We start from the raw sequence: 26492 nt of genomic DNA on the forward strand, positions 1-26492 counted from the left end.
TTCGTACATACATACGTAGCAAAGCAGGAAAACTTTTTTTTTTTTTTTTGCGTTTAATCAACAATAACAAAGTGCCGCTAATAACAGAATGGTAATTTACGATAATTCTAAACTGATACGAAAGATAATTGTCCATTCCATATCCAAAATAGTTTTCCTCACTTTAGTTATAAGTCAACTTGTACCCACCTCAATTATGAAACCATCTGAAAAAAAATAAAAGAAGAAAGTACTAGGTCAGTTTTTAAAGTCATCGAACAATTAAGTTACCGCTATAATGTTCAATGTGACAGACGGTGCGAGATTGGAGAAATAAGGAAAATTGAATCATGACTGATTTTCAATATAACAAACTTTGTGAAGCAACAAATATTTAATTTGTTAGAGAGAGAGAGGTAAGAAATGAGAGGTAGCGAAAGGTTGCCTAGAGAGAGAGAGAGAGAGAGATTTGAGGTTTCTGGCATCAAATCAATCTCTCTCTCTCTCTCTCTCTCTCTCTCAGAGAGAGAAAGGGGTTACTGTGTACTATACAAAACAAATCTTTGTTAAGCAAATCTATACTGTTTAAAATGACAAAATATTGCCTACTCGTTACCGAAGTTTAGGCTACAGTAATTACTACCGATAAACGAAGCCAGCCTACGTGTGAAAACCTTGAATCACCGAAGGGAAAAATAGTTTTTATATATACTGTACTAAACAAAAATAATGCTTTAATATACCATCATTAACACGACCATTAAAATTTTTGAAAGGTTAGAGAAAGATAAAGCTTACCGAGAATGTAACCACAATTTTGTTTACATTTTGTCAGCTGGACTTACATAGTTAAGTTAATTTCATTGTTGATTGGAATTTTTCCTTAAATAGGCTATTTATTATGAAATTATGTTGATAAGATGTAAGGTAAATATCGTTTTGTAACATTTATCATCAAGCACCGTATTAAGGGCTACCAGTATACTTAAAAAGACAATAGATGTGATATATTTTGTAGTACTTGACTCCCAGACTCTAAACAGCTTCCCGATAAATTTTTTTTTTAAAAATAGCGACCGCATAAATAGGGAATCACATAATTCGAACACGCATAATTCGGGACTGTACTGTATGTATATATATTATTATTATTATTATTACTATCCAAGCTACAACCCTAGTTGGAAAAGCAAGATGCTATAAGCCCAGGGGCTCCAACAGGGAAAAATAGCCCAGTGAGGAAAGGAAATAAGGAAATAAATAAATGAAGAGAACAAATTAACAATAAATCATTCTAAAAACAGTAACAACGTCAAAACAGACATGTCATAAATAAACTATTAACAGCATCAAAAACAAATATGTCATAAATAAACTATAAAAAGACTCATGTCCGCCTGGTCAACAAAAAAGCATTTGCTCCAACTTTGAACTTTTGAAGTTCTACTGATTCAACCACCTGATTAGGAAGATCATTCCACAACTTGGTAACAGCTGGAATAAAACTTCTAGAGTACTGCGTAGTATTGAGTCTCGTGATGGAGAAGGCCTGGCTATTAGAATTAACTGCCTGCCTAGTATTACGAACAGGATAGAATTGTCCAGGGAGATCTGAATGTAAAGGATGGCCAGAGTTATGAAAAATCTTATGCAACATGCATAATGAACTAATTGAACGACGGTGCCAGAGATTAATATCTAGATCAGGAATAAGAAATTTAATAGACCGTAAGTTTCTGTCCAACAAATTAAGATGAGAATCAGCAGCTGAAGACCAAACAGGAGAACAATACTCAAAACAAGGTAGAATGAAAGAATTAAAACACTTCTTCAGAATAGATTGATCACCGAAAATCTTGAAAGACTTTCTCAATAAGCCTATTTTTTGTGCAATTGAAGAAGACAGAGACCTTATATGTTTCTCAAAAGTAAATTTACTGTCGAGAATCACACCTAAAATTTTGAAAGAGTCATACATATTTAAAGAAACATTATCAATACTGAGATCCGGATGTTGAGGAGCCACCGTCCTTGACCTACTTACAATCATACTTTGAGTTTTGTTAGGATTCAACTTCATACCCCATAATTTGCACCATGCACTAATTCTAGCTAAATCTCTATTAAGGGATTCACCAACCCTAGATCTACATTCAGGGGATGGAATTGATGCAAAGAGAGTAGCATCATCTGCATATGCAACAGTTCCTGGATGGGGGAGAACTGAACCTGTTTCCGGACCCTACGTTTCTCGCTAAGAACGAGTTGCCCACCAACAGGTGGGGTCCCTGGAGAATCTGCCCTCTGAAAGAAGATGCATCTCTATGTCCCGTAGAATGCCTAAAGGTCTATCTTCGTAGAACTTCAGACTTCCATGGGGGCCAACTATTCAGAGGAGAAACATCGGGCTCGAATTTATCTTTAAATCAGCTTAGGGCGAAAATTACATATTTTATTCGCAGAGCGGATCCTGACAGTTCACCCGCAGGTCATGATCCGAGGAAAGTTGCTTCATCCTTAAACTTCTTTAACTTTATGGATTTTGAACACCTTCGTTCATACACTGGCTGGAAGTCTTCCAGGGTATTCTTTCGCCACTATGCTAAGCAAGTGGAGCAGCTAAAGAGGTCTGTGGTAGCAGTTGGTTGCGTCGTTAACCCTGCTGTTTAACTCTGCGAGGAACAGTGGAATTATTTGGGACTTTGATTCTTGGGTGAGTGTATAGTTATATGCGTTGGTATAACTAGTAGTGAAGGCTCTGGGAGCCCACAGTGACTGTTCCAGCGTTATGGTGATGGTAGCACAAGTACAGACAGGTGTGCCGAGCGTTGCTGACGCTAATGTCAGTGGATAGTAACATGGACGTTAACTTTGATACCTTGGTATGCGACAAGTGACCTGATTGTTTTCTTTCAGATAACCATACATCCATGCACTTCGGTACTTGTGTAAATTGTTGGTCATCCACCTATCATATGTATATATTTGTGGTAACCATGTCTATTTATTGTTACTCAATAAACTTGTTCTCGGGAACCTTGCGTCTCCTTCACCTATATTGATTTCATGTTAATTATTGAGCATTTAGCCTATGTATATTAATCGGGGATATCTATAATAGCCTATTCCTTAATGCAAGCCTTGTTGCACTGGTTTATACTTTCCTTAGCATAAAGGGCTCCACCCCTCTCTGAGGACGGTGGCGGCAGCAAGTTTAATCCTACGCAGATATAACCTTTTTGTCTATTTCTACTTCGACCAGGGTGCTGGTCAGGATTTTTCCCTTGGATGCTGTAGTTCCGTAAGGACTATGCTTTACTTCATATAGAGTGAGACCACTATATTGTACTGGCTGGCGAGTGATTCATACATAGGTATATGTACTCTTCGTTCGTTTCTAGAGTCTAGTAGGACTCCTCCCTGTAGGGGGCAGGAAGCGCTTTCATGGCTTATGATTAGTGAAAAGATGTATAACGGTAACATCTTAGGTCTTTCAGTCGAGTTGACTAAGAAACATTCCTGAGGAGTACGGCACGTATTGAGAATCCACAGATACAGTAATGCTCTGGTATACTTCCATCAGGACGACATGGCTTGAGCCCAAAAAACGGATTTTGAGCGAAGCGAAAAATCTATTTTTGGGTAAGATGGCCATGTCGTCCTGATGGACCCGCCCTGTCCCTTTTCAAAAAAAAAAAAAAGAGAAAAGGGTTGTAGGACCCCTCCCTACATACAGTATCTGTAGCACCTCGTGTATCGCTACAAGGAATACAGATGGCGCCGCGAGCGGCGCAGGGCACGCTTACGAAACGGGGAGGAGAGATGCCTTACGAACGGCTCCCCCCTTTCTTATCGTTTTCGTTTTCTTGCCATTTGACCCCTACGAAGTGTTAACTCTATTCGGGGTATAGATTGCTATGAGGCGTGTCAAGAATACGTCCACTGATATTTACGATATCCCTAAGGTCTTTTTTAGGGATACTCGCTCCAGGAGTTAGAATTCTGGGTACCTTAAGGTAAATTCTCTGGGAATATCGCCGTAGTTGTAATATACCCTAGGAAGCTGCCTTTAAGGAACTTCCATCAGGACGACATGGCCATCTTACCCAAAAATAGATTTTTGCTTCGCTCAAAATCCGTTATATATATATATATATATGTATATATATATATATATATATATATATATATATATATACAGTGAACCATCGTTTATCACGGTAGATAGGTTCCAGTCGCGGCCGCGATAGGTGAAAATCCGCGAAGTAGTGACACCATATTTACCTATTTATTCAACATGTATATTCAGACTTTTAAAACCTTCCCTTGTACGTAGTACTGTTAACAAACTACCCTTTAATGTACAGAACACTTAATGCATGTACTACAGTACCCTAAACTAAAACAGGCACAAATATTAAAGGTGATTTTATATCATGCATTTCCTAAACATGCTAAAAAGCACGATAAAAAATGGCAACCAATGTTTTCTTTACATTTATCTCTGATCATAATGAAGAAACAAACTGGAGGTAGAGCTTTGCTTATTACCCAGACATATTTCCCATACTTTTCCCTTAGAACTACATCACATCTTCCTACTTTAGATATATATATATATATATATATATATATATATATATATATATATATATATATATATATGTATGTATATATATATATATATATGTGTGTGTGTGTATATATATATATATATATTTATATGTATACACATATACATACCTACATATATACATAAATACATGCATACATATATATATATATATATATATATATATATATATATATATATATATATATATATATATATACACATATATATATATTACTGTATATATATAGGTTATGGAAAAAATCCGCGAAGTGGTGAATCCGCGATGGTCGAACCACGAAGTAGCGAGGGTTCACTGTATATATATATATATATATATATATATATATATATATATATATATATATATATATATATATATATATATATTTAAAATAGTCTGCTGTTATTTTTGTCTGTTTTAGTGTTAAGTGATGTGATTTTTTTTGGTTTTTTGATTTGTAAGCAATATAGTTTTAAGGCTATGTTTTGTTTTACTGTTCCCTTTGTGCAATAGTCCAGTTGACGTAAAAGTAAGGGGAAAGTTTGTGTTGTGGGACAATTTGTCTGTCAGAGTGATCAAAGGCGTGGGGGGGGTTAGTTTTGTTTACATCCCGCCACACCGTTTCTACGCTTTATTCGTCCTGTTCTTAAATGCGCAGTCTACAGTACCTCCAAGCTTGTGAAATACCCGTAACAGGAATGATCCAGTTCATAGTCACAGTCACACGCGAAGTGGAATAACAAGCGAACGAACAAACCTTGTCTAAAAAACTAAATATCTCTCTCTCTCTCTCATATATATATATATATATATATATATATATATACACATACATATACATATATATATATACATATACATATACTGTATATACATACATACATACATACATATATACATATATACATATATATATATATATATATATATATATATATATATATATATATATATATATATATATATATATATATATATATATATATATATATATATATATATTTTGTCAGCAGATTTTTGTTGATTAGTATTTATTTATCATATTCATACCTTATAAATTATACATTATAGAATACTTCTTGTGTCAAAGGAAACACAATGTAAATTCCATTATTACTGTCAAGTAGTTTTATATCTTTCGATGGCTATTTATCGTGGAATAATTACGGAATAACATAGTCACTTGAATAAGTATACCGTTTTTTTACACATAGATTGCAGTACTTTACCGTACCTTATAATTATAAATCATAGAATATTTCTTGTGTCAAAGGAAATAAAAGGATATTTCTATTACATTTCTATAAAACGTAAAGTGCATTATTACTAACGAGTAGTTTTATATCTTTTAACGGCTATTTATTGTGAAATTATAACAGAATAACAATCACTTCAATGAATATAAAGTTTTTTTTACACAATATCAGTGCTTTACCATTATTTAGAGATAATTACATAAAACTTTTTTTTTTTCAAATTTTCTATAATCACTTACCAATGAACGGAAAAACATTTCATTTGTTTTGAGTGAAATACATTGGAGAATAAAGCAAACTTTGGAAAAAAAAATTTTCTGTAATCAGCAGTGAAACAAATAAACATGGAAATGTACAAATCTCGTATAGAGCTCCAGTAGCGAATCCACACCCTCGTAGCGAAATGGTTCACACTGTGGGCTTTTGGTTTCGGCGCTTGTGGAGGAGAGTCAGGATTCAAGGTGTGCTCTACGACCTTGAAAATCCAAGCCAAGATCGTATTTTTTGTAGCTCCTCTCAATCTTCCCGGTTCTGACAAACCTCCTTTCCAGTTGTTAGAGGTAAACCTCAGTACCCACACTGGGCACAGAAACAGTTGCTCTGGGTCATTGGTTATATCACAAAGACACTCAATCCGGGAGGGCTCAAATCTGAGATCCATTGCTACCGGATTCTGGGTCTTGCGACACACTCAGGAACGGAGTTGAGCATTACCTGTCCCCAACCGTTAAAATGGGAGATGTCGACGTCATAGGAAAGGGAGTGCCGTCCATTAATTCTCCTGGCCGAGGCCAGGGTGAGCAGGAGGGTCGTCTTCAGCACCCAGTGAAGATCTGATGTCCGAAACAGCAGCACCTAGGAAGCTCCTTTCCTGGATCACGGTACACTATGTTCCATTGAGGTGGTCTAACTTCCAGCTGAGGACAGGTACGTTTGAGACTGTATGAGGACAGATAGTTCCAACGAAGAGGAAAAACCATTTCTGTTTAAAGGAGAGGCTCATGGCTGAGCCTTTGACTGTTGAGAATGAAATAAGTCTCCTCCCTGAGGTGTCAAAGGAACTCCGCTGTCAGTGAAGTAGTGGCATCCATAGGATCGATACCCTTCTACTATCCCCACCACAGAAGACTGCTCGCTTTGCCTGGCAGACGTAGGGTGATGATTCCTAGGGGTAACCGGACATCTTTTGCGCAAAGCCTCTCTCTGAGAGGAGATGCTGGATAACTTCCCAGTATGAAGTCGTAGAGAATTCTATGGCTTAAGGAAAACTTCCTATGTGGTTGTCTGCTAAGCCGACAAAAGGGGGGGGGGGAAATGTGTAGACCTCTATAACAGTTGTTGGAAAGCCTCTAGCCAAGTGCTTGAGGAAAAGGTACTGATGAGCGATACATCGGAAGCTTGTTCATCATAGACATGGCGGACAGGTCTATTGTTGGTGAAACCCACAAGTTGGGACTCTGTTGGGTATATGATGATCTGAAGACCACTCAGAGCCAACTATCTTAGTCACTTTACACAGATTGTCCACAAGAACATCTCCCCTTGTCCAAGATGTGCAGGGCTAAAAGGATGCCAGGTTATCTTTGTCCACCTTAGCATTTCCCCAGATAGTTGGCATAGATGTTGTGAAGAAGTACCTCCTTGATTGCTTGTATATAAGGCCCTACTGTGGTGTCGTCACTCATCAACCCCATGAAATGTCCTGAAAAGACCTGTTGAAACTGCTGCAGGGCCAAAATATTACTCTCATTCCTGGAGGTTTATGTGGCAATGCTGTTAGGATTCAGACCAGAGTCCGGAGGCCATGTGATGCCACTTGTGGGACCCTCCCCCCTTCTTTTGTTGTGTCTGTGAAGAGCATTGACTCCAGGGGGGAGAGGGAAGCTTTAACCCCCCTAAGGAAGTTGGAATCTGATGCTCACCCATTAGTCATCCAGCGCTCCAAGGAGGACAGACAGGTGGCCATATCAGACGGAGTAACCGATGTGCTGGTAGCGAGTCTAGTAGAAACAAGGGGCTTAGCGCCTTCTTCAATCTTTCTATTCTGCTCCCGGAAGGAAAAAATTCCTTGTCTAATATCTCGCAGCATTCCTAGATATACCAGTTTGGTGTGGCTCTATAGATGTCTTCTCAAGATTCAACCATAACCTTAGATCGCGGCAAAAACTTGAGAAGCTGACTCGGTCTTGGAGAAACGATGTCCCTGAGTCTGCTAGTATTATCCAGTCAGCCCAGTATCTTAACAGACGAATGCTTTTCCTGTGAGTCCTGGTTGACATTAGGGAGAAACTCTGTGAAAAAACAGGAGGTGCGACCATGTCAAAATACAGCACCTTAAACTGGTAATGCCAATCATCTAGGATGATTCCTAAATACTGTACTTCCTTGAAGACGGATGAACTGGAATCTGGCGGTGAGCATCCCCAATCCAGTGTTGTCATGAAGTCCTCGAGTCTGACTGCTTGTCTGACTGTGCCTACCGCCTCCTTCCTCAACGAAGTTTGTTGAACAAACTTGTTCAGGGAGGAGAGGTCGAATACTGGTATCCAGCCTCCAGGAGCCTTTTCAAAAAAAAAAAAAAAAAAAAAAAAAAAAAAAAAAAAAAAAAAAAAAAAAAAAAAAAAAAGGAGTCAAGTGTAAAAGCCTGGAGACCCAATTATCGGACATGTTCTCCTTTACTGGGGAACATGAGGTCTCTCTCATGACCTTGTGATATAATAACGTACTCATGCGTTGACGACGTAAAGCCTGAGTTTGGATGTCAGTGCGAATGCTCGGATTCGTGTAGATTGTCGAGAAGCTCGCCTTCACACCTCAACAGGTGGATGGGTATGTGATATGTATGCCTATCTTGCCAAACTGCAGATTATTTTGCCTGTGGAGTCAACTCGGTTACACGATGGCGTTCGCCAACAACTCTTGTTCGCGTTAGCCCTTGTAGGTTAGAGCTCTTTGTTCAACTTGGGTTACCTGTTTACAAGCCGGAGCTACGTGAGTGTCACTCGTCAGTATTTTCATGGGAGTTTGGCGAGTGGTTCTGTGTGATCCAGCATTAGGATTCACTACAAGGACTGGACGAATCATGCTGGTTGAAAGAGTCATGTTAGTTTGACAAGTCATAGTTGAAGAGAGATGAGTACTCCGAACTCGCCAAAGAGGTATCTCAGCTGCCTCCAGTCTCTGCTCTACTTCATCGTCCCATCCTGACAAACCACACTACGAAGAGGTTGAGAAAGGCATGGATGAAACCAAGCCTTCTCGACACCCTGCACGGAGAAGACCACTCCGGAGAACACCCAACTCACGGGCCAGAAATGTGCTTCCCCTTGAGAAAAAAGAACGATGCTTCAGACTTTGGACTTCCTCTGCCGGCTGAGATAACTCAAGTTGAGGGAAAGCATCATCATCAACACACTGACAAGCAAGATCGAAGCCCAGCTCTGAGTTGGCCGTAGTTAGCCTTTCCGACGGAGTACTCAAGGTGAACTGGATTGAAGACGCTCTTGCACAAGTCCCAAGGGAGCCTGAGCAAGCAGTGACAGGGTGATAATGTGTGCGAGGAGACAGAACACTGTAAGGACCCTAGAGACTCTTGTCGGTGCCCATTACCTTCAGTCTCTAAGAGGAAGACCAAGGTCAACCTTTGAAGAAGCTAGTGTGCTTCCTCTGTGCCCCTGACTAGATCAACTTCATGGAGTAGCTATAGCATTGTGAACATTAAAAATGTTCATTAGCATGCTAAATAGCTTATGAAGCGATGAGATCTCTCGAATTTATGTTTGCTATTGTCCATAAAAGTAAGCATGAGCTGATTCCACCCCCTAGAAAATTGGAGATTAAAAGAATAAACCCAAAGTGTTATGTCTTACGAGACCATTGTTCTATGAAGGCATAACACACTGAAGAGGAAATCACCAGAGATAGGACACCGAACTCCTGAGAGAGTTCCAATGTGTTCTTTAACCTATAGAGAGGAGAAGTCCGAGATCATAACCCCAAAGGATTATGTTTCCCCAAGTCTCGTTTCTGAATCATGGTGGGATGCGGTGGACACATGTGGTCGGAAAGCCTTGTTATTTGCAGAAATCATTGGAAGGACTATGCCTAAGAAGACTTGTGTCCTGGGGGCACAATGGTGGCAAGCAGCGGCCGCAAGTGGTCAGCAGGCATCCTCAATTGCGGCAATAACCCGAGGGTTTCGTCTGACGAAGCTTGATGTACCATTCTATATTTCTATCTTCCTGGCGATCATAGATAAGCTGGCGAGGTGGCAAATGCTGGTGTTTCGAACAGCGAGAACGTGCTGGAGAGCGCCGGTGATCAGGAGATCGCTGGGGCATTGGAGAGTGCTAAAGCGCTGGAGCGTGTTGATGCGCCGGAAAGCGTTGGCATGCTGGAGAGTGCTGACAAGATGTTGGTGAGCGCTGGCGTCCACCTGAAGGTCTGGAATGCTGTGAAGGAAGGCGCGTTCTCTAGGGCAAGTGATGTTTTGAAACATCATGAGACAGAAATGGTGAAGGCAGGTCAGGAACCGGGATGTCCCCCTTGGGAGGGCGAACATCCATCGTGGGGGAGCTGGAGAGCGCTGATGAGTAGGAGAGTGCAGAAGCGCAGGAGAGCGCTGTCGTGCTGGCGAGCGCAGGTGTGCTGGCAATCATAGATAAGCTGGCGAGCTGGCAAATGCTGGAGTTTCGAACAGCGAGAACGTACTGGAGAGCGCCAGGGTATTGAAGAGCGCTGATGCGCTGGAAAGCGTTGGCGTGCTGGAGAGTGCTGACGAGATATTGGTGAGCGCTGGTGCACTGATGATCGCTGGCGCCCAGCCGAAGGTCTGGAACACTGTGAAGGAAGGCGCGTTCTCGAGGGCAAGTGATGTTTTGAAACATCACGAGACAGGAATGGTGAAGGCAAGTCAGGAACCGGGATGTGCCCTTTGGAAGGGCAAACATCCACCGTGGGGGATCGCAGTGTCGTCAGGAGGTGGTCAAGGAATGGGTGAAGGTCGAGGGCCAGAAGACGACGGAAGAGGAGGCACCTCTGCGGGGGGAAGGCTGCGAAGACGAGGCTGAAGAGCCGAAAAGGTGCCTTTTAACTGATGGCGAAGGGTGAACTCTAAGGCGATGTGGAGGGCGAGCTCTGCGAGATCGAGGATTCACTCCGCAGAGGAGTCTCTGTGAGTGAACTCCTCCTCCGAGGAGAAACACTCGCAGGAGAGACAGACGAAAGACTTTGCTTCCCCCTCGAAGGATGATCAGGAACGGGGGAAGCACAGTCGGCAGCAACAGCTGAAGAGTCTGAAGAGGATCCACCTCCTAAGTTTACGAAGGCTGCACACTAGCACCACGGATGATCAGCTGCAGCCATGAGTCCTTGGAGAGCGGACTCAGAAGCCCCAAAGAAGACCACGCCTATACAAAAGGAGAAAGACATAAGGCCTCACCCCGGGGGGGGGGATAGGACTGCTTCACTAAGGGAAGCAACACCATCTCTCGAGGACCGGGGATGACCAACAATTAAAGGGTCTACGCTACTACTCGACAGTCTCTCGGAAGAGAACGATCGATTATGAGCTTTGAAGGAAGGTTGCGAAGTGGAAGAAGAAGCCTTTTGGTATTCTTCCTTTCAAAGAAATCTTTGAAGGAGAAATATCCCGCTTTGACTTCTTCTTCCGCCGATACCCAAACCTTTCCCACTGGGAGGCAGACCACTCCCAACACTCACTACACTTGCTTTCCCTATCACACCGTTGACCTCTACAGACAGGACAAAGGGTGTGACGATCGGTGTCCATGGCCGGCATGAAGGCACCGCAGGGCTGGCCTTCAAGTCCAGGGCAGATACGTATGATCAGCAGACGTCAACACACACACACACACACACTAATAAAGAGAAAGCACAAACAAAAAGCAATTAATGGCTGTCCAAAACAACTTGGTGAGGATGAAGAACGGCAACGACCGTTCATCATCCGAGTCAAAAGCAAAGTGAGCTAAATCACAGGTGTGTGAGCGGGAGCAGTAGCAAGCTAACCCCCCTACCCCCGCTATCTAGTGGAATGGGTAGTTAATCCTTGCTAAAATTTTAATGCTCATCTTTTCAGCTTCGCTGAAAGTAATACCCCTAATAAATAGCATAGGTTTGTATTCCAGTTATGAAACAAGAAAGAATTAAAATGGGTTAGCGGGGTTTCCCAGACACCTGTTAGTCATTAGAACTACAGTACCTCGTTAAGTTTCAATGGCTGTTACATCTTCACTAAAGCCATACTTCTAAAAAAGATGATGGTTTGTATTCATGTAGGAATAAACATTATCTTCTTTTTATGAAAAGTGCTTTTAAGTGGATGGTGGATAATTTTGTGAGTCAAATAACAGGTTTGTATAATACATGGAATAAGAGATAATCTGAAAAGATTCTACCTCTCCATCACCCTCCTCTTGTGCCCAAACTCCATAAATCTGCTGTTCCTTTGTTAGTCTCCTTCCTGGACGTCTGGTATTGAATTCATTTTCAAGGTCATAGTCCGATATTTCAAATTTTTCAACTTCGTTGTCCGACATCTTTGATACAGAACTGAAAAAAAAAAATAATGATAAAATGTTATTTTTATTAGTAAAATAAATTTTTGAATATACTTACCCGATAATCATGTAGCCGATTAAATCATGATTATCGGGTAAGTTTAATATTGAAAAATGTTATTTTTATTAGTAAAATAAATTTTTGAATATACTTACCCGATAATCATGATTTAATCGGCTACATGATTATCGGGTAAGTTTAATATTGAAAATACCACTTTCCTATAAATCCTTACATTAAAATGCTTAAATGTTTAAAAAATTACTAAGAAAGAAATCTGATTCAGTAAAAAATCGTATGATTGTGGGTTGGCATATTCACAGATTTTTTGCGATTCTGAATAAAATAAGCAATCAATACATTTATTGGCTCATTAAACACTTTATAAGAAGGAAAAAACTATAATTTTAGAAATAAAGTTCACCACAAAAATGACAAATTTGTAGATAATTTATATTTTTCCTAACTATACAAACCTTAGCAATTCCATTGGGGTATTACTTTCAGCGAAGCTGAAATGACGAGCCATTAATTTTTAACGAGGGTTCACAACCCACACCGCTGGTTAGCGGGGGTAGGGGAGGGTAGCTTGCTGCAACCCCCCTCTCACACACCTGTGCTTGAGCTCACTTTGCTTGGAGGTAGGACTTCAAGGGGGATAGGGCTGGCGGGCAAGTTTGGTTAAATAGCTAAGGTATGTACAGTTACGAAAAATACAAATTATCTATGAATTTGTCATTTGTTCCGTAACTGGAATACAAACCACGCTATTTAATAGGGGTGACTCACCCATTAGGAAGGGTGGACATCCCAGCCATTCTGGCTTTTGGCTTTGCCCGGGGACTCCTAATTTGAGTGTGTAAGCACCCAAGAAATAAGGAGTCCCTGCACCTCGCTAAAACCTTGCTACTCAAGATATGCGGCCTACGCAAGCTGTGTGTGAGGTATGAAGAAGTGTGACTCGTCCTAGAAAGTTGTTCTGAAGTTCTTTAGATGGAAACTTGTAGACTAGGAGTTTCCCAATACCACCTCATCAGGGTATGAGGACGTAACAGTATTAATCTTAATACTAGGAACACAAGGGAGCATGGTTTACCTGCGGTGCTTTGAGGTCAGCTATGCAGAGAACCCAAGATGCTGCTTTCCCCACGAGAGGGGATGATGAAGAAATGAATAAGGGCCAATCAAACCTTTTCATTCATGCAGACTAAAACCGGGTAACAATGCCCTCAACCTTCTGCTACTTGTCCAATATGGAGCTTGAGGTTTTAAACCAGCTGTTGTGCAGCCACCACAGGACCGATAGAGAACGTATCGAGTCTCCTGTGGGTCACGTCTTGCAGGTAGTGGGATGTGAACGTTGTTTGACGTTTCCACACCCCAGCTTGAAGAACCTGCGTCACTGAAAAATTTCTTTTGAAGGTCAGGGACGTAGCTATGCCCCTGACATCATGTGCTCTGGTGCGACGTGAAGGGGGAGGGTCTGGATTCAGTGCCAGGTCAATGACCCTCCTAATCCATGCAGAGATGGTGTTCTTGGTGACTCTCCTCTTAGTCCTTCCTGTGCTGACGAATAATGCTGGCATACGAGGACGGGCTGCAGCTGTTCTTTTGAGGTACAGCCTCAAGCTCCTCACTGAGCATAGTAAGAGATGGTCTGGGGCATCTGTTACAGTACGGAGACTAGAAATCCGGAAGGAATCAAATCGAGGATCCGCTACTTCTGGATTCTGAGTCTCAGCAACAAACTCAGGGATGAAGCTGAACGTTAACTCCCCCCACCCCCTTGAATGGGCAATGTCACACGAGAGACCATGAAGTTCCCTGACTCGCTTGGTCAAGACCAAAGCTAGCAGAAACACCGTCTTCCAGGTTAGGTGGCGATCTGATGCCTGGCGTAATGGTTCATAGGGAGGTCTCTTAAGAGACCTGAGAATTCGAACCACGTTCCATGGGGGAGGTCTCACTTCCGACCGAGGGCAGGTAAGTTCATAACTACGTATGAGTAGAGAAAGTTCTAGCGATGAGGAAATGTCCATTCCTTTCAGCCTGAAGGCGAGACTTAAGGCTGAGCCATAGCCTTTCACTGCCGAGACTGAAAGGCGCATTTCTTCACGCACATACACGAGGAACTCCGCTATTGTTGGAATAGTGGCATTGAGTGGAGAGATATCCCTTCCACGACATCAACCACAGAAGACTTTCTACTTTGCCTGGTAGACTACTGCTGAAGACTTTCGCAGGTGTCCAGACATCCTGATCGGAACTTGTTGCGAAAATCCTCTCTCAAGAGAGGAGATGTTGGATAGTCTCCTGGCGTAAAGCCGTTGTGAACCTACGGCTCTGTGGAAGATGATGGCATGTGGTTGTTTGAGTAGATTGTTTCGTGGAGGGAGTTCTCTTGGTGGCTCCGTTAGGAGTTGCAGAAGTCCAGGAACCATTCTGCGTGATGCCATAGCGGAGCTATGAGGGTCATTGCAAGATTGACCGATGTTCTGGTCTTGTTGAGTACCCTCCTCATCAGACAGAACGGTGGAAAGGCGTAAACGTTGATGTTGTCCCAACGTTGTTGGAAAGCATCTTGCCAGAGAGCCGCTGTACCTGAAAAACACTGCCACGATGGAGGGGAAGGAGCTGGTGTTCCTGACCTCCCCCACACCGGATCCTCACTCGAGACGAGTCCTGCAGGCACCAGAACCTCGTCTACAGGCACAATGCAATTTGATTTATTAAAATCAGACTCATGGGGAACAGCAATGGGCTGTTTCCCCGCAACGGACTTACCTCGTTCCCTACTCTGGGTAGGGGAAGGGGAAGGGGAACCGCTCTCCGAAGGAGCTGAAGGAGACGTTAACGGCGACTGGCGAGTAGAGGAGGGTGCTTGCTGAGGCCAGGAAGACTGAGAAGGTCTACTATAAGACCGAGATGTCATGGCCCTATGGAGGAGAGAATCGTTGGACGATTTCCTCTATCACTCAGCCGCTCTCTATCTCCTTCGCAACAAAGAGAGAATCCCCCCGAGTGTGGAATTCCTCAACCGAGAGACATCCACTTTCGGCACCTGCTTGTGGAACCGACCTATGACAGCATCCATTCTCTCGAGTATAGCATTCGCCCACAGGTTGACAACGTGGTGCGACAGAAACTCAAGAGTCCGGGTACCTGACAACAGGAAGGACTCCGTCTTCCTGACCGACTCCTTTGACAGATCGTGGGAGCAAACCATGAAGCCTAAGGATCCCAACCATAGATCCAGCCACGAAGCAGCCTGCATGGTGTACTTCACATCTCTCTCTATGTTTAGGAGCTAAACTGCCGATAATGAGGCCTTCAGAGAGGAGAGGGTTTGTGTGGGAACGCCTTTCATTAGGGACTCTACCAAAGGGTCGAGGGTCATGGTGGAATGTGGTTCCCCTTCGATCTCGTAATACTTCCTTTGTAACACAAAAGGAAGTGGAAGAGACCGAGAGGAGGAACCTGCCCTCAAGGAAGTGTTAGTTACAGCTATCTGATAGATAGCTTTTGTTTTGGCAGCTGTCAGACCTTTGGTCCAGGGCAAAGCCCCTTGGCACTGGACCTGGAAGCCTGTTGATGGCAAGGACCTGCCAAAAGGTATGTTCCAATTCACGTCTCTCCTGTTTGGAATGATTGTTCGGACTGGCCGTCTTTGGAAGATTCTCATCCTCCGAGTCTAAAGGGTCGTCCACTTCCAGAGCCTGAAATCGAGGATGGGCCCGCCAATGGGGACCACGTCTGTGCCTCAGCCTCCCTAGCTTCCAGTGCCGCGGCGTTCTTCGGTTTTGTCTTCGTGTCCTTTGGCTCCCTACACACAGGACGTTCCTCCATGGGCTTAGGAGGGGGAACCTGCGAGCTCTTCGAAGACTTAGACGAAGCTGGAGGCTCCTCCTCTGGAAGAGGAACTGAAACTGGATGCTGATCCGGAGGCATTACCTCAATGTCTTGAGTGTTGAAGGGATGGATCGCAATCTCCCTGGGTGAGCCCATGTCCCTACTCGTCCTAGGGTGAATGATGTCGGCGTGAGGTGGAGTTACGCCTCTCATCCGTCTCTTCTACTTCTTAGTAATGACTACTACCTTGACTTTCACTGTCATGAAAGGCAAGTTCGCCATGTAAGAGTCAGAAGTGGCCTGGCCTACAGCACGCAACCGGGGTGGAGGTGATCTGCGAGCTTTGTCTGCCGTCGATACTCCTTCTGGGGTCTTGACTCCCAAATGACGAGCTCGATGAGGGTTTCAGAAGGATTCCAGGGGTAGCCCTGACTGGAAGTCGGGGGTTGTGGCAGTGGAGTGCCAATTTCAGAGCCTTCAGGATATTGGACATGAAGGTCAATGCCCGTGGAGGAAGCTCTGAATCCCTACATACCCCGGGAGGTCCCTAAAAGTGTGTCCTTTGGGTGAAACACCAGAAGGATTACCAGTCGGCAGAGGAGATACTGTAACCTCTGAAGCAGAGATACTGTAACCTCTGAGGCAGAGGAACACGTTCCTGCGGAGGCGGAGGAAGGTCCAGACTAATAGGCACATTTGCGAATCTATTAGGAGGCTCCTTGAACCCTTCTGGGAAGAGTGTCGGTCTTCCGCTCGAGGTGGAAAAGACAGAAGGGCGAGAGGAAGGTGTTGGATCCACACTTGCTCATGAAATTTGCCGATTTGCTAGCGAAAGGCGTGATTCAAGCGCAAAATCGCGAACTTCACACGTCAACGGACGCAATTCATAACAGGAGCACTAGGAGCCACAGAGGAAAAGGAAGGTCAAGCGCCTTCCTGCTGCCCCAGAGGAGCACCTACATCTGACAAAGTTGGCAGAGGAGGCCACTGAGTAGAGACTACTCTAGATGGAGAATGCATCACAGCAGAACACGTCTCCAAGCGTCGCGTAGGCGAGCACTTCGCTAAAACTCTCCATGCTGTGAAAGGCGCCGAGGGTTTAGCTGGACGTCTGTCTGAGGAGTAATCAAGCTCATCATCAGGCTCGGTCCGAGGTCGTTTGGAAGGTCTTGTTGAGGGGCTATACACTAATAGACTGCGCGTACGCCTACCTCTACCTCTAGATGAGGAACGTCTACAACTTGATCACAGACGCGCGGTTCGTGATCATGATGTTCGTGAACGTGAGCGTCTAGGTCTCATTCGAGAATACTGTAGCGTGAAAGCCGTGAGTGCCTATCTCGTGAACATGAGCGTTGGCTTCGCGAGCACGAACGTCGTTCTCGTGAACGATACCCTCGCAAGCACGAGTACCGTGCTCGTGATCATGACAATCTAGAACGCGAGTGTCTGGACCTAGGTCTAAACCTTGCTCGCAATTGTAAAGAACGCAATCGCAAGACTAGTCCTTGAGAAAAGGAACACCTCCAAAGAGAGGTTTAAGACCTACGGTCTCGTGAGCGCGAAGCTCTAGAGCGTGAGCGTCTTCTAGGTAAAGAACGCTCTGATCGTGATGACCTACGATCATTACGATCTTCCAATCGTTGAGAACAGCGATCAGGGGAAGAAGTTATAGAAGGGCGAGGTGATGTCGATACTCGTCCCTTAGCGCTGCTGGTGGAAGGCGCGCTGATCCCCAGAAGATCGTCACCTGCAACCTGAGGGTTCCTATGGAATAGGTTGAGGGTTAATGAACAACGAGGTCCCAGGATGGAGAGAGGGTTCGTAGGTGAGGCGAACGATCACCTCGTACACGCATGGAAGGGCAAGGGGAAGGCAACAGATGAACCTCGGACAGCTCCAGAGCGTGAGATGTCAATGGCTCCAGAGAGGGATCCCTCGTGGCACCACGCTGAAGAAGCGCAGCAGCTCCTCCTTCATAGGGGATCACGAAATCCCTAAGGATAACCATACCTGAAACAGATCTGAAAGGGAGAAAGGCTCGCCAGCGGCTGGAGGAGAAGTTGCTCAGGGGAAGCAAAAACCCCCTGTACCCTGGGGTTGCCAAGGAGATAAGCGATCTGCAGTCCTAATCGCATGTCCCTCATGACAGCACGCGAGAAGCTTTTGAGAGAGATTTGGGGGTGTGAAAAGAAGAACTCGCGCCTGAGGGAGAACGATCGTGCTCAGTCGTCTTCTTCCTTCGCCGACCAAACTTCTCCCACTGGGAGGCATACCACTCCCTACATTCTGCGCAGGGCGAACCCTGCTCGCAACAATGCCCTCGGCATGTAGGACACAGAGTGCGGGTCAGTCTCTAACGACAACATGAAGGTCCCGCATGCAGCAACCTCTCGCCTTGGACACGTTCACATGGTGAAGGCGATCGCAGAAGAAGAACACGCCCACCTATAAAGAGAAAGCAAAAATCAAAAAGTCCAATGTCAGACAGGAGAGCTGACACGTCCGATCTCTACTAAGCCAAAAAAAAAAAGTGGCGTCTTTCACCACTGTGAGATTATATATAGAGGCTGCTGGGTACTCTCAAGGCCGTCTCGAAAAAAGGCCAGGTCGATGGGGGGTAAGAAAGGTTCCATGCATCCCGAGTAGTGCTATCACACTGCTACTATAGGCTTTAAGTGAAGGGGTTGCGCTCTTTTGCTTTACATTTTTCTGCTGTTATTCCAGAAAATTTTACTGTTTTGGAATCCAGGCTAGAGCCTAATATGTGGTGTGTACAAAACTGCAGAGAGAGTTACCGAAATGGACTGAAAGTATGTGTTTTCCTTTCCAAATGCTGATGAAGAAAAAACCAAGTGATTGCACATTATTAGGAGAGCTGAATATGTTCCTAACTAAAATAGTAGGGGAAGTACTATATCTATTGTTGTAATAATTATAATTGCATTACATTGTTCATGTGGTATTGGTCACAGAATATCAGCCTCTTCTATAAGGATTTAATTTAAAGATTACCTAACTGTTTACAAAATTACTTGGGTATTCACACTTTTTTTCCCTTGCTACTTACTACTTTATTATCTCTTTGATTTCTTCTCTTTCAATTCTTGCTTCCTCATTCTTCGGTTGCTCTCTCTCTCTCTCTCTCTCTCTCTCTCTCTCTCTCTCTCTCTCTCTCTCTCTCTCTCTCTCTCTCTCTCTCTCATTTTTATGAAAATGTGTTATGCACTTTAATATTGCATCTAAACACTTTTCAGGTGACACAGCTACACTTCAAATCTAGTGATATTGAATCTTACACATCCTTCTTTGATAAGACAATTAGGAAGAACCTCACAGCTAAGACCATTGCAAACATTAATAGTAAAAGAGTAAAAATAAATCCGTCAAATACTTCAAGTAAAGAAAATGTAGGCTACAGCAAGATCATGCGATTGTGGGTGATTGTGCAAAAGATATTAAATAATTTTAAATTGCCGGAAATGTTTATTTATGTCGTTTTATTTTTTTAATTAAATTGTTAGAATAATTTTTTTTTTTTTTTCGGTATACAAGCGTAGTTTGGAAACAGTGGGTCTTGGAATAAGGCTACTGCCTCGGGAAAGTCTTATTCTAATTTCATTACTTTTTTCTGTCTAATTTTTCTTAGCCGGATTATTCAAAGTCGTCTCCCTTTTGGTGTGTATGATCTCAATTTTTCCATGAGGATTATCAGCTGTAAACTGTAACGAGAAACAAAGTGTATATATAGTGAGTGGTGTGTGATAGAAAGAAGGGTTAAGGATGGCCAGTTGTCTCGTCTCCATATCAATCGACCTACTCGTGCCGACTTCTTCCCCCACTGACCAGGCCTGTACTTGAGACCGCCTTGGTACTCCCCAGCCTACCCGCTAAGAGGTTAGGCAGGGTTGCTACCTCGCAATTAAAGTCTAATAGCTACCTCCAGCTGCCGCTTAAGGAATATCCACACAAATAACGGAATGTTTGTTAGTATGGGAACAAATATAATTTTCTTACATATTTCCTCGAATAGGTTTTGGGGGTAATTACCAAAAACTTTTATTTCATCTTGGTCAAAAAACCATTGCTAAAATTCGTGAAGTGGAAAGGACATACAAATTGACTAAAGTTGTGAAAAGATGACAAAACAATCATCTTCAAGAGATAGTCGTGACGTAAAACCAGTCAGATCGTCTTACTACATAGTTAGATGATTTTGACTATGGTAAAGGAAATGGGGGAAGTACAGTTAGGCACTAGCCCCCAGTAAGGATACAGTAACATAGGTATTTTAGGTTTGGACATGTCTCTCTGATTTAGTGAACCAGGGCGGAGCTTCCCTTTTTCTATGTTTGAACCGACCTGCGTCTGCCAACCAGCCCCTATGTAATTGGAACAGAATGGGTATAAAATTTCAAAAGCTAGGACTGAAATACATTTCAAAATGGAGAAAAACAAAAGAACACTGTGTAACTTAAAATTCCCACCTAACCTAACCTAGGAGCTATATTCTTACCTATGAGGGTCTACGCTCCCCTGCAAGTAACCTTCATCTCAAACGAGAACGAGAAGAACTTCGTCTAATTCTATCTCTCTGAAGTTTACGAGTTTAGCGGTCAAATTCCAGCCACTCACTCTCAGACAACAAAATACATTCGTCACACCGATCCCCCAACTCACATACTTTACCCCTACATTTTACACAAATGGAGTGGGGATCAATAGAGGCTTTAGGAAGCCGGGTCTTACAACCTTTCACACACTTTCTATAAGCAGAAGAAGGGTCAGACATTTTGAATATTCAAGAAGAGAGATCAAAACGAGCAAGGGTCAAAATAATAAAAAATCAATAAAGGTTCAAGAAAATTCGAAAGCAAATCCAAACAAGCGAAAGCCAATAACCAATTAGTAGTACATCACCAAAGATAACTGCAAAAATTCAGGTTAACAACGAGTGAATATCCAACGATGTCGCCGGCGATGGAGGCAGGGAAGACCTGAGGAATCACTGGAATGGTTCCAGGTACCTCGCTAGAAGGCGCACCGGTGGTACACCTGGCTACTTAATCTGCGATTGCCGCGAGTTTTGAAATTCTGCTTGGACGTCAGGGACTAAAGCTATATATATAACTACCGGGTAAGTCAAATGTTTAAAACTCCATTGTTTACATCTGAGAGACTGAAGGGGACTTAATACGCATGCTTTGTTTCTGTGCATTTACAATAACGTATCTGTCAGGTGGTTTTTTAAACCAATCAACAGCTTACAAGTACTTCTTCATAAGTTCCCTGATGTTCTACAACAGCCATTTTTTTTTCCACCTTCCGTTCAGTTTCACTTAATCATCATCTTGTAAAGACGTCTCCAAGAGGAAACTTAAGGGAAGTACATCAATCTATTTTGAAATTTAGTGTAATTTCCTCTATGTCGGCAATTGATTATGTTGGAAATGCTCTCTGTTCAGTGTAAAGCTATTGTTACTCATGTGAAATTGAAAAATAACAGCGAAATAATGCCTCAAAGGTCTGATTCCGACTTAAAAGACCAGCATATTTTCTATAGCAAAGCTTCTGTAAAGATTGCCAAGACAAAAAAATAAATAAATAAATAAAGTCAGTGTCAATCATAAGGAAAGGAATTATTTGTGATTTACTTTTCAATAATGTAAGGATTTACTTGTGATTTACTTTAGCATAATGTAAGGATTTATTTGTGATTTACTTTTAGTTTGTGTCCTAAGAAGGGGGTTGTAGCTAGTGGTTGTGACCTGGGAAGGGGGTTGTGGCTAGTGGTTGTGATCTGGGAAGGGGGGTCCCGCCTAGGGGTTGTGACCTCGGAAAGGGGTTATCGCCTAGGGGTTGCTCCCCGGCTAGGGGTTGTGACCTGGGAACTACTAGGTTAGGTTAGGTGGGTTTGTTAAGTGTTATATAATCATATTTTGGCCTGTTTTCAGCCACTTACATGAACCATATATTTTTCCAACTGGTTATCTTGTGCTTATTTTGTATTTCTGACCATTATTATTACTGCAAATCCCTCATTTATGACATTACCCCAGCCAAAAAAACCCCGGTTTCGAACTGGGGTCCCCCATAATTGTCTTTACATAAGGGGATCCAAAAACTCATGAACGGGTGGTCTGCCCAATAATCACGGTCAGAATCACATAATACACAAGATAGCGAGTAGGAAAAATATATGGTTCATGTTTTTGGCTATAAATTAAAGGGTAATAGTTTACAGCACCACGCTCTCCATTTACTCCAAAATAATGCAATCCTGCAGTTTTCATCTTCTTGCACAGTAATTAGGTGGTTATTTAAATTCTGGGAAAGCAATATTTAGCAAGATATGTTGAGGAAGGGGGAAGGGGTTATAAAAAGAAAATAACTTGGTTTCCTCACTAAAAGACTCGGAACTGACATGTCAACACAGTCAACCAAACAGGATTCGTGATGCCAGCGTACATAAACAGAAGTCCGTGATGCCAGCGTACATTTGATATACTGTATATTCAAAGTATGCTTAGTTAAAAATGGATTAATTACTCAAAAGTGTCCATAACATATGCAATTTACAAATAGTGACACTTTTGAGTAATCACTCAATTTTTTATTAAGTATGTTTTGAATATACAGTATATCAAATGTATGCTGGCATCACAAACTTCTGTTTATGTACGCTGGCATCACAAACTTCTGTTTATGTACGCTGGCATTACGAATCCTGTTTTGTTGACTTTGTTGACATGTCAGTTCCAAGTCGTTTGGTGAGGAAACCGAGCTATTTTCTTTTTATAACCCCTTCCCCCTTCCTCAACATATCTTGCTAATTATTACTTTCCCAGAATTTAAATAACCACCTAATTACTGTGCAAGAAGATGAAAACTGCAGGATTGCATTATTTTGGAGTAAATGGAGAGCGTGGTGTAAACTATTACCAATTAAAGCAGCATATATTTACTTAATAATAATAATAGGGGTGTATGTATGATACCGGCCACCTGTATGTATGATTACGGCTAATTTAGAATACAGCAGTGTTAGGGGAGTCGCAGGGGGGGGGGGATTAACCCATCCCCCCTCTCCGTTAGGTAAGTAGGTAAGGACACGGCTTGTAGGTTAGGGCAAGGGGGAAAGTTTAGGTTAGTTGATGTCCACTATTAATCCACACGGGAAGAACTGGTAGCTGATATAAAAAGGTTCCTAATTATAATAATAATAATAATAATAATAATAATAATAATAATAATAATAATAAATATTGCTGCCTGTCGTAAAATGAACATAAACAAAGCAACTCACCTTAGCCTTTCCTGGTCCAAATTTCAATCTCGTGATACGAATATTTTCCCTCCTGCAGTGTTATGTACTGCCGATGTAATTATAACTCTTTACAGGCCATCGTAGATCAAGAGAGTTTCACACAAACTTGAAACAATAGCTTCTAAAACGAAGTATCTGGCCTTTGATTTTGTCCTTCAGCGTTCAAGTTCATCGTTGCTCTCTGATAACATCAAATTCACGTTGAGGCTTCGCCTTTACATCGGCGCCTCTGTGTCTTTTAGTTTTGTGTGTTCCTTTTTTCACTAGTTTTTCTCCTTTCATCCACATTTATTGTAGTATACTTTTCTTATTTTCAATATTTTCTTCACAAAAATGGAATTTCCCTACTGTTTTTGCACTGCCTTCTTCGTATGGTTGTTGAAGCTCAATTGCTTTTAGTCTTATATCACTAAACTGTGGACAATATATTATATAACATGAAGTGGTTAGCAGTTTCTTCTACATCACAGAATACACAGTTTATATTTCCATCTTGGTGTCTGTTTTTTTTATGTTCAAACCCAATGTGTTTGCTCTGAATACTACAATTGACGTAAATGTGTTGTCTTGCTTGTTAGATTGCCCAGCCCTTTTTGCTGGACACGGGCTCTTGCGTTGGCAGCCCGTCAAAATGTGTTGTCCTCGTTGCTCTTTCCATATCACTATGATTGTGGGCAGACTACCAGAAGAGGAGTAGTAGGTGCAAAGCTCTGCAATCTTCAGAAAATTCATTATCATAGTTACCTCCTACACAGACAGCACAGCTTGCATACTTTTATTTCTAACTTCTAGGACCTTTCCAATATACCAGCAACCTCTTTAGTTCGGGTTTCTAAATTCCGTATTTCTATGTTATTATTTCTAAATTTTCTTAACTCATTACAGTTAAAAATACACTCAGTAGTATCCTCTGTCTCCCTACACAACACACAAAGTCTATCCTTATCATTCCTGTTTCTATAATTTTCTTTTAATTCTAGCATATTTGACCCTGTATTCATAACTGCCTCATTAGTGTTAAGTTCTATGTAGTCTCTTCTGCCATTACTATTCACAAATCTCAGTTTGGTCATCTCTGCATTCTTTTCCTCTATTTTTCTTTTAATTTCATTTGCCACTTTACTTTTTAGTTCTTTTTTGAGTTCTTGCTTTTCATACTTTCTTACTTCTTCAATTTTGATATCACATTTATTGTCTTTCTTCATTTTCTGTTGCTAACAGAGTCATCTCTCTTTTTGATGGGTATATGGGTGAAACTGATAGGAAAACTAAATTTGTCGGCCTGGTTTGCCATCGTCAATGAGACCACAGCTTTTCCTCGTCTTGAATGCCAAAATTTTCTCCCTTTATGCTGCTCAGTTTAAAAGTTTAAAGGCCACTCATGAATGACAGGGCAAGGGACAGTGACATTGCCCTATCAAGCAGGACCATGAACAGTGCCCAAGCCCCTTAGCTCACAAGGATGGGGAAGTTGCAGCGACCAAAGGAACTAACGGGTTTGAGCGGGACTCGAAACCTAGTCTGGCGTTCACCATTCAGGGACGTTACTACATCGGCCACCATGCGGTAATGTAATTACTTCAGGACAATTATATTTTAAATGATTTTAAATTATAATGAGTTCAGAAAAATTTGTATTTTTTCATCTTAAAATACATGTATGGTTATTCAAAAAAATTTAATTCTTTAATAGAAAGTCAATGAAAATTTTTTGCATAATGTTGACATATATTTAACTATATGGGGTCTTAAGTACCACAGGTTACTTGTTACATTATTATTATTATTATTATTATTATTATTATTATTATTATTATTATTATTATTATTATTATTTGCTAAGCTACAACCCTAGTTGGAAAAGCAGGATGATATAAGCCCAGGGGCTCCAACAGGGAAAATAGCCAAGTGAGGAAAGGAAACAAGAAAAAATTAAATATTTTAAGAACAATAACATCAAAATAGATATCTCCTATATAAACTATTACAATATAAGAAGATTACCTATTAAGGGTTAAGATAACAGTCGAATTTCCCCCTTCTTTCAAGAATATTTTCTTCTTTAATTTTTTTTTCTTCGTGTTATCCTCTCTTTATTGTAGGCCTACAGCATCTTTGTCATCAAATGAATCTTTAATTTTTTTTTCTTCGTGTTATTCTCTCTTTATTGTAGGCCTACAGCATCTTTGTCATCAAATGAATCTTTAATTTTTTTTTCTTCGTGTTATCCTCTCTTTATTGTAGGCCTACAGCATCTTTGTCATCAAATGAATCTTATTGATCTGATTTTAGTACTTTCAATCATCATAAACTGGCTCTCATTATTCTTCCCTTTCCTGGTCTGACATTTCTTACTTATTTGTCCGTTCAGCAACCGGTAAAAGAGGAAAAGAAAATGACATTTTTCTGTCATAAATAGGAACGGAACAATACAATCGGGGGTAAGCGACAGTTTCTAATAAAGCTTTCGTTTATAAATCTATTATTATTATTATTATTATCATTATCATTATTATTATTATTATTATTATCATTATTATTATTATTATTATTATTATCATTATTATCATTATTATTATTATTACTAGCCAAGCTACAACCCTAGTTGGAAAAGCAAGATGCTATAAGCCCAAGGGCTCCAATAGGGAAAAATAGCCCAGTGAGGAAAGGAAATAAGGAAATAAATAGGAACTGAACAATACAATCGGGGATAAGCGACAGTTTCTAATAAAGCTTTCGTTTATAAATCTATTATTCTTATTATTATTATTACTAGCCAAGCTACAACCCTAGTTGGAAAAGCAAGATGCTATAAGCCCAAGGGTTCCAATAGGGAAAAATAGCCCAGTGAGGAAAGGAAATAAGGAAATAAATAAATGATGA

The 26492-nt window shown here is 41.7% G+C and overlaps 1 protein-coding gene across 1 annotated transcript in view; it reads right to left on the bottom strand.

Annotated features, from left to right (window-relative positions):
* Positions 1–23783, bottom strand: part of sip1 (septin interacting protein 1) — a 42412-nt gene extending 18629 nt beyond the window's left edge. The window contains exons 1-2 of the mRNA XM_068362954.1: positions 23589–23783; positions 12271–12424 (exon numbers count right to left, since the gene is read on the bottom strand). Coding sequence (XP_068219055.1) covers positions 12271–12411 — 141 coding nt within the window. The 5' untranslated portion in view covers positions 12412–12424; positions 23589–23783. The remainder of the gene's footprint in view (positions 1–12270; positions 12425–23588) is intronic.
* Between the last annotated feature and the right edge of the window lie 2709 nt (positions 23784–26492).

The sequence above is a fragment of the Palaemon carinicauda genome, chromosome 39 (assembly GCF_036898095.1).
Source record: "Palaemon carinicauda isolate YSFRI2023 chromosome 39, ASM3689809v2, whole genome shotgun sequence".
NCBI lineage: Eukaryota > Metazoa > Arthropoda > Malacostraca > Decapoda > Palaemonidae > Palaemon > Palaemon carinicauda.